The following is an 8,546-nucleotide window of genomic DNA, read 5'->3' on the forward strand; positions in this document are numbered from 1 at the left end:
ATATGTAGTGGATTTGGATTGCTTTTGGCTCCAACCTTATGTGTATGCGTGCGTGTGTGTGTGTGTGTGTGAGAGAGAGAGAGAGAGAGAGAGAGAGAGAGAGAGAGAGATAGAGAAAGAGAGAGAATCCATTAGAACTGGTATATATTAAGAGAATTCAACTTACTGTTTCAAGAGCGATGCTCCTCAAGCTAGAAAGAACTCCAGATCCAGGGACTCTAACTCCTGGATCTGCCCCTACTTGTCAATCTCCAGATTGTGCTTTCGGCAGGAAACCACCTAGCTAAAGAAATGGAAAGTAAGAAATATGTCTGTACACAAAATTAGATGAGGTTGTTCACTATAATAAGATACTGGAGCAAGAAGCGACAAAAGAGGAGCACACGTAGTCAAAGACGAGTTTGGGTTTTTTCATTCTTTTTGCCTTTTTTTTTTTGGAAGGCTGGTGAAACTCAAAATGAATTGAATAAAAATGAGATATTCAATATCAATCTGCAGCTCGGCTTGCAAGACAGGAAAATGACCCCAATAGTTCTCCAAGTTCTTGGAACCAAGGCACCATATTCCTTGTGTTCTGTGAAGAATATGATTCCTGCAATAAAGAACTATACACACAAAATCTAAGAGGAGATAATACTGAGGTTAAATTCTAGCAGAATATTCGACTGGTCAAATAAATGTTCTCTTCAAAGGGAAATAAGCTATTTTCTCTTGTAATCAGGGGACCAGCCAATTAAATAATAAGAACACAACAAAATCGTCTTTCGAGTTCAAAAGTGCCATAATTATCTTGTGGCGAACTTTTTCTTGCAACGATGTTACAAAAAAAATTAACAAAAAACTTCTGAATACAGAAGCAAAAACTGGTATACAAAATAAATTAACAATGAAGGAAGGCTGTTACATAGAGGTTGACTGTATCCAAAACTTTTAAATTAGCATTATTCTTGAACTCCATCTACACAAGGTTTGAGCAATTCAAATTATAAGCCTCTTCAAAGGAAAAAAAGCACTCCTATACAGCGTAGTTGCTTCACTGATGCTAGCTGCTCCTGAAGCCGCATATCAAGGAAAATTTTGGTGTTGTGCAAAAACCTCAAAAATATTTGATTCCTTCAACAATCAGTGTTCTAGTGCACTACGTATAGAAAGTGGAGGATCTTGCACAACGCCTCTATATATGAGGTCATGGTTTAAGAATAAAATAATGACAGTTATATCGTCATGAAAATGACGCCGGACCTTTTTGTCGATGTTTCGAAGATCCGAATATCGCATCTCTCTCTTTTTGGCAGCTTCATGGAGAGCAGCTTTAACAAGCCTCTTTGCACTTCCCTGTATTTGCAAGAAAATCATGAGCATGAAGCAGTGAGAAGATGTGTTTTTCATATTCAAGAATGCATACCAGAATATATCAATAGGGCCAAGGAGTTTAAACCAACTCTTTGAAAGAGTCAAAATGTGCAATATGTGTCTTACACACAAGGGCGTACGCAGGAATTTTTGTAAGCGGTATCAAAATTTATAGAAAAACGGGAATAATAACTTTAATTATCATACTTCTAGACAAGAAATAAACTTAGTCTATTTGTTTAGTTTATTCTTAAGTTAAAAAGGTCCTGAGCTCAGTTCTACTTCATCACAATTTTTACCAACATAGACTCTCAAATATTTGCAAAAAACCTCTAACCTCTTAGAGCAAAATCAAGCACATAAATAATGCACCAAGAGACAATTTATGTCAAGTGGTGTCATTTTTCCCACTTATCCGTTTCTCATAGTATTAATACATATATTTAGTAAAAAAATGCGACGAAGCGGTGTCGTGTGACACCGCTTCGATAAATGTGCATCCGCCCCTGTCTACACATACACACACACGGGGAAATCTCGAGCGGTAAGACTTAAGAACTTTAAATCCATTAAGAAGCAGAAAACATCGCCTAATACAGAATAATAATAAAAAATCTAACTGCATAAAAATAAAGTGAACCGTGGAAGAGAAAAAGGATAAGACTTCTGTCATTTGGTATAGCAGAGAAAGATGATACAAATACAACTTAGCTGAGTTTACAGGATTGCTCAGAACTTAACTGAGCAACTCAATGGAGCTTCAACTATGTTCTCGAAGCTTGAGTAGCTTCATTGCTGGTGTGCTCCCAGGATCAAAGTTATATTTGATTATCATCCATATGGTATAGTGATCTTCTAAAATAGGCATGATATCTTGATACACTTCTGTTACTTTTTCTTTCACCATATGGATAAAATACACACCGTAGAAACAGGTGATCGCATATCAAACTAGATTTGGAAGGTCTGGGCATTTCATTTAACAGAGATCAAGAAGAGGCATTGTCCCTACTTACAAGAATTGAAAGACATCACAAGGAGAATAGAACTCGGAAGGGGAACAAGACTGTATCTGAAATTCTAATGGGGAATGCCAGAGGGCTTGACAACCTAGAAGACGAGTAACGCCTGAAGATATGATTCTTGAATTATCAAAAAAGAAAAACCAATTATGTATATCATCAAATGCAAACATGTATTTGAAGTCATAGCCTGCCCATGAGAGAAGCGTATTAACCCTAAAATGTGAACTCAATATGCAGGAAAGGTGTAATATTATGGTGCACAGAACTTACTTTACGAGGATGACTCTGCACAATTTGAACGGCCTTTTCATTGCTCAAGTGCTCCCATAGACCATCAGAAGCAAATATGAGGAAGGAGTCATTTGGATGTAGAGGATGTGTTAAAATTGATGGAGTAGCCAACAGGATAGGCATGTTAATGGGTTCAGAAACTCTGAATTTTCCATTTATTGGTTCCCTGCAATACTTGGCATGTTTAAGATATACATCACCAATGGATCTTGAGACCTGCAGTCAGTTAAGGGGACCGATTTTGACGTAAGTTACGAGAATGAATTCTAGTATCCATGAAAAGGAATAATTGTAGAAGAACTTCAATTTGAAAGCATGACTTGCAGGTATAAAAAGACCAACCATAGACTGATAATGATCTCAGCTAACAAAAACCTCTTTATCCTATTGATGAAAATAAAAAAACTCCATGAAACAGTAGATATTTCGAGAGGCATGTCAATTTTTCTATAAAGCATGAAGTCATCTTGAAAGTTAAAATCTACTTTTCTACACAAAATTCAGTTTACTTTAGTTCATTATTACACCATATGGCCATCCGTAATATGGTAGTTCTCCAGCAAAAAGTTGAGGTAAGCTCAATTTAAAATTATGTACTGTAAGTGGCCATAGGCCCTAGCAATAACATCATTCGTACCAAAGCCTTTTTTTCAGATATAACTTGGTGGAAACTCTGCGGTATGTAAATAATTAAAGCTGCAGATACACATCAAAGTTTCTATGCATATCCTATACACGGACCAAATATAGGAATATGGGGAGTATGGGAAGAACTTGGAAGGTTTTTTTCATAATTTTATAAAAGAGCTCTTCTTATAGTTGATTTTACCTGAATTATTCCTTTTACCCTCCAAACGCCATGTCTAAGAACAACGATTTGTGGATCATTTGGATGCAAGTCTTTTAGCTCCCACCTAATAGACTCAATGTTGGCATTATGCTCCGTTGATAACTGTATGGCAGCAATTTCCCCAGTGTTTCCAACCTTCTTTCCGAGGACTACACGAGAGTCACCAAGATTTGCTACAAAAAGTGTCTGCTGATATATAGCTCCAACCAGGCAGCATGACCCCACTGTCGCCATCTGTGGTCGAGAATTCCAGTTTTCTGAAACAAGAGAAGTAAACCCTCTCTCTGTCTCGAGAAACGCCCTTTGAATTGTCTCCGCTGTAACGACACCATTTCCTTCAGCTGATGCTGCTGCGTTAAGATTAAAATCCATGAAACCAGTATAAAACTTTCTATTTCTAAAGGCCAAATCTAAAATATTTCGTCGTTTCCAAGTTTTGGGGGAAGGACAAAGGGACACACTGATTTTACAAAAACAATAGTAGCATCCATGAGCACTTGAGCCCCCTGGTTTTTGGAGATTGGGGAGTTAAAGATGGTAATGGAGCAGAACAGCCAAATGAAGGGTAAGGACCACCCTTCTCCAATATTTCACATGATCACATCAGCAAAGTAGATGGAAGGAATTTCTTTTTTCTGTCTCTGAACCATGAGTATTTGAACTCCATCCATGAGTACTCCTCGTCATTTGTAAAATATATTGGGCATTTGTTTGAGTTAAGTGTTTACATAGTTACGTTTTCCTACCAGTAGACAAATACACACACTTTAAAAGAGTAAGTCTTAACGACAAATGAAAATCAACGACAGAAGTAACACTGTTTCAATCCCAAACTAGTCGACATCAGCAAAAGATATACTACCTGAAGACAGAATTTCTGTAATGAGGGTTCTCAAGAGTGATTTTTTTCAATTGCATAATGGTACTGCTAGCAGAAATTACAAGCTTCAGTGATGCAGCTTATCTAGTAATAGAACGAAATGGACCTAAATAAAGTGCAATAATAAAAAAGATTCATATAACCAAGGGGTGCCGTTCCTTTTGTCCTGTAGGTTCATTTAAAGGTTAGTGCATCAAGTCAATAAGAGGAAGAGCCCCTTCTCACTAAAGCTCAAGCATCCATTTTTCTAGTTAGAAACCAACATCTTGGGATTAACGTGGAATCCACTCAAGGACTACTTCAACTAATTAGACTTGGGCCTAGCCAAGCCTCATTCTTGAAACTACAATCTCTTTGTTAATCGACCTTCCCTACTTAAATCGACCTATCCCAACTACTTTAGGAATGAGACACAGTTGATTGACTAAAGCTCATTTACATAGCAAATTGAACATTTTCTACTAACAAAACAGACAAAAATTGGCAAAATACACATTAAGAAAAAAAGGAGCCCTTCTCACTAAAGCTCAAGCATTTACTTTTCTAGTTAGAGACCGACGTCTTGGGGCTAAAGCAGAATTCACTCAAAGGATCCCCTCCAGACCTGTAACTTCAACTAATTAGACTTAGGCCTAGCCTTTCCTCATTCTTGAAGCAACATTTCTTAACAATCCGATGCACAAAGCATCTCGCGTTCAAGCAGGGTCCGGGGAAGGCCGCACCCCAGGGGATGTGACGTAGACAGACTACCCTAATACAAGCATTCTTGAAGCAACATTATCTGCCTTAATCGACCTTCCCTACTTCAATCGACCTAACCAACTACTAGCAAATTTAACATTTTTAACTAGTAAAAAAACAGACAAAAATTGGCAAAACACACATTAAGAAAAGAAAAACAAAGAGAAGATGAACCTTGAAAATGTCGAAATAAATGATCACAGACATAACGAGCAGTGTCAGGGCCGCCATGACCATCATAGACTCCAACAAAAGTTCCAAAGGGACCTGACTCTATCTGACTTTGATCCTCTAAAACCTGATTGGCTTGCACAATTGCCATTGAGTATTCCCCACTTCCGTACTTTCCAATATCATGAAACCACAACAACCCATCTTTCCCAAATCCACCATTGGTATTGGAATTGGAACTTGAACTTTCACCTCCCCTACTTTCACTTGTTTCACTGTAACTCCAGCATCTTGGTAGGAAATTCATCAAGTTAAAGGTTCATTGAGCTCACCCCCAACTCAAGAAAACTTCCAATTAGTTAAAACTATATTTTCTTGAAACAATACTGTTTTTTTTTCTTGGGGGGTTAAAGGACAGTTGGATATGGATATATAGATACACTATATATATGTAGAGGACCAAGAGGATGTAGATTGGGGGCCAGAGGGAGGTGCGGGGTGTTGGTTGGAGGAGGAACAAGAAATAGAATGTGTTTATTCTTGTTTTGTCGGCTTACGTAGAATTCATTGTTATAAAATCTATTACTACGCTCTACGTGCCGTCTATACAAGTACTACCCAAATTTCAATTAAACAGAGCCCGTTTGACTTAGATATGTAATTTAAAAATAGAGAATACTTTTAAATTTATAGTGTAAAATAAGATATATATATTTTATATAATTATAAATTATTATATAAAGATAAATTATTTTTAAATAAGCAAAGAGATCATTCTTTTATGTTCACGTAAATTGAAAGAAGGGAGTGTATAAAAGCAACGTATGAAATACTCTCTCGGCCTATTCTAACTTGCAGCACTCTCTCGGCCAATTTTTGTGATGTACTTTGACTGTATATGAAACAAACTATAAATATTAGTGTGATTATATATTATTTATTAAAGTTAAATAAAAAATTTAAAATTAAATTATTCTTAATATAAAAATCCATCATTCTATTTTGGAACAAGCTAAAAAGAAAATTATATCACATGAATCAGATAAATTTAGATTCTTTATTTTAAATTTAAGTTTAATTGAAGTAAAATGAGATTTCCTTTCTATTTTTAGAAACACAAGCTCGATATGTTTGGCTTCACTTGAGAGGGAGTGGTCATTTTGTATTCAACGTTGAATGTTCACATTTTCACTTTCAGAGTATTTCTTCTAACTTGAATTATGGAAATGTCTCGACCCAAACCGATGGACTTTGACGAGTGCCCGAGTTTTACCTACCGAACATCCCTAAGCATACGTCTAAGATATAAACATGAAATAAGTGTAGGTCATACATAATATTTGCCCCTAAACTGTTAAATCATGTGAATAACATACGTGAGGAGACATACTCAAAAGACATATATACATATACATGCGAAATACAGTAGGGCGAGCCGACAAGGCCACATACTATCCAACTATAGATGACTGTCTACAGACCTCTAATAGAGTGTAAAACTATATAAAGGACGGGACTGAGCCCCGTCATACCCTTTTATGTATACAAAAGTATCGTACCAAAATCCAATAGCAGCCCCGGATCAAATGGAGCACACCAACTCTCGCTGAGTTAGGATCCTAAAGAGGGGGACCGTTAGCCTGTCTACCTGCACCTGCGGGCATGAAACGCAGGCCCCCAGGTAATAAGGGCGTCACTACGAATAATGTACCGAGTATGTAAGGCATAAAAATTAATATATAAAAGGCATGAAATAAACATGGAGTAAAGAACTCAACCTGTAAGTCTGAATAGCTCTATGAATCATGAAAATATTTATAATGTCATGCGTATGCGTATAAATGCCATATCATGTATAGGTATATGCGTACATAACATCATCAAGCCCCTGAGGGCATCCCATCATGTCATCTCAACCTCTGTGGGTGAAATCATAAACGTATACCACCTGATCAGGTGGTGGTGCGTATATAACGTCATACCCTTTCTCCCATACCCCATATACATATACTATACGCGTATATAACTTCATTGGTCATGGGTCAATATACATGTATAAATGAATGTAGTGCATAATGAAATAAGTCAATAAGATCTCTCGGAATGTCATGAGACCCATGAATAGACTATATGATAGTATGACATATGGGGAATCAAGAACATATGTAACCCTAGTACTTCTAGGAATAGAATCATTCGTGAAAGTGGCATGCTTGCTCGTTTCGTTGTATCATATGGATCATGCCAAAAGAAAAGAATAGATAGCCTTAACATACATGTATGATCTCTTCCTTATTACTCAACCAAGCTCAACACAACTTCTTGCATCTACAACAAGTGAAATGATATTGTCGTTAACATATAATGCCATACCATCGTATTTGGCTAGTTGTATGGCTTAAGAAAAATCGGTCAGCAACTCCCCTATTTTTAATACGTCCCAAAGACTACTAAGGGTCATCAATAGCCCAACAACAAAAACTATAACCAACAATAGCAACAACAACAATATAATCCAATATGAGTTTCTCCGATTATCTTAACAATCATATTGAGCGACAAGCTTGTTTTTACTCATAACAAGATATAAATTGAATCCAACTCTTATTCCATAAATTAGTTTACAACCTTCAGAACATCATACTTATATGTACTATATTATTTCTAGTTTAAAATATCCATAAAATGCCTTCCAAAATAGCCTCATACGTCTAGCACCTTAATATTTACCGTCAATTACTTATTTTTCATCATTTCTTCTTCAATCAACTTAATTAACACCTAGAAAAACTTAACAACAACAGCCATAATATTATCAAATTATTTCTCATAATTTTCAGCCATCACAAATCATATATTTAGCTACAAAACAGTCCAACAAAAAAGACAATTATATCGCATGTTCTTTCAAGTGCTATCTTATGGTTTTTCACTCAAACAACACAACCAACACAAGATTAAACTTAGACACAATCAAGAAGACGTTATACATCCTTGGAAAATAGCTACAACTCGATACCCTATCTCAACTTAGCTCACAATAGCCCTCAATCACACCACAACATCATAGAAGTATTCTCTTGTAGTCTTTAACATCTTTGATGATGATTTGAGTTGATTTCCCTTGAGTTTGGTTCTTGGGATCTTTGGATATGTTAGGGAAAGTTTTGGAGAGCGTTTGGACGAAATTTGGGTGAGAAATGACCCGAAATGAGGCCGAAACATCTTTTAAAAG

General features: G+C 36.4%; 1 protein-coding gene across 4 annotated transcripts; it reads right to left on the reverse strand.

The window, feature by feature from the left end:
- Positions 1–119: 119 nt before the first annotated feature.
- Positions 120–5,840, reverse strand: LOC107818592 (putative protein phosphatase 2C 42). Of its 4 annotated transcripts, none has more exons than XM_016644630.2 (5): positions 5,315–5,840; positions 3,499–3,866; positions 2,649–2,885; positions 1,243–1,335; positions 120–605 (listed from the first exon to the last, which is right to left on the reverse strand). In XM_016644630.2, exons 1-5 carry the CDS (start codon positions 5,616–5,618, stop codon positions 453–455), a joined length of 1,155 nt encoding a protein of 384 aa, XP_016500116.1. In that variant the 5' UTR covers positions 5,619–5,840; the 3' UTR covers positions 120–452. The 4 variants fall into 4 exon arrangements, with proteins under 4 accessions (XP_016500116.1, XP_016500115.1, XP_016500118.1 ...); XM_016644629.2 differs by having other exon boundaries at positions 3,499–3,869; positions 5,315–5,839; XM_016644632.2 differs by lacking the exon at positions 120–605 and having other exon boundaries at positions 705–1,335; positions 5,315–5,838.
- Positions 5,841–8,546: the final 2,706 nt, after the last annotated feature.

This window comes from Nicotiana tabacum, chromosome 22 (genome assembly GCF_000715075.1).
Source record: "Nicotiana tabacum cultivar K326 chromosome 22, ASM71507v2, whole genome shotgun sequence".
NCBI lineage: Eukaryota > Viridiplantae > Streptophyta > Magnoliopsida > Solanales > Solanaceae > Nicotiana > Nicotiana tabacum.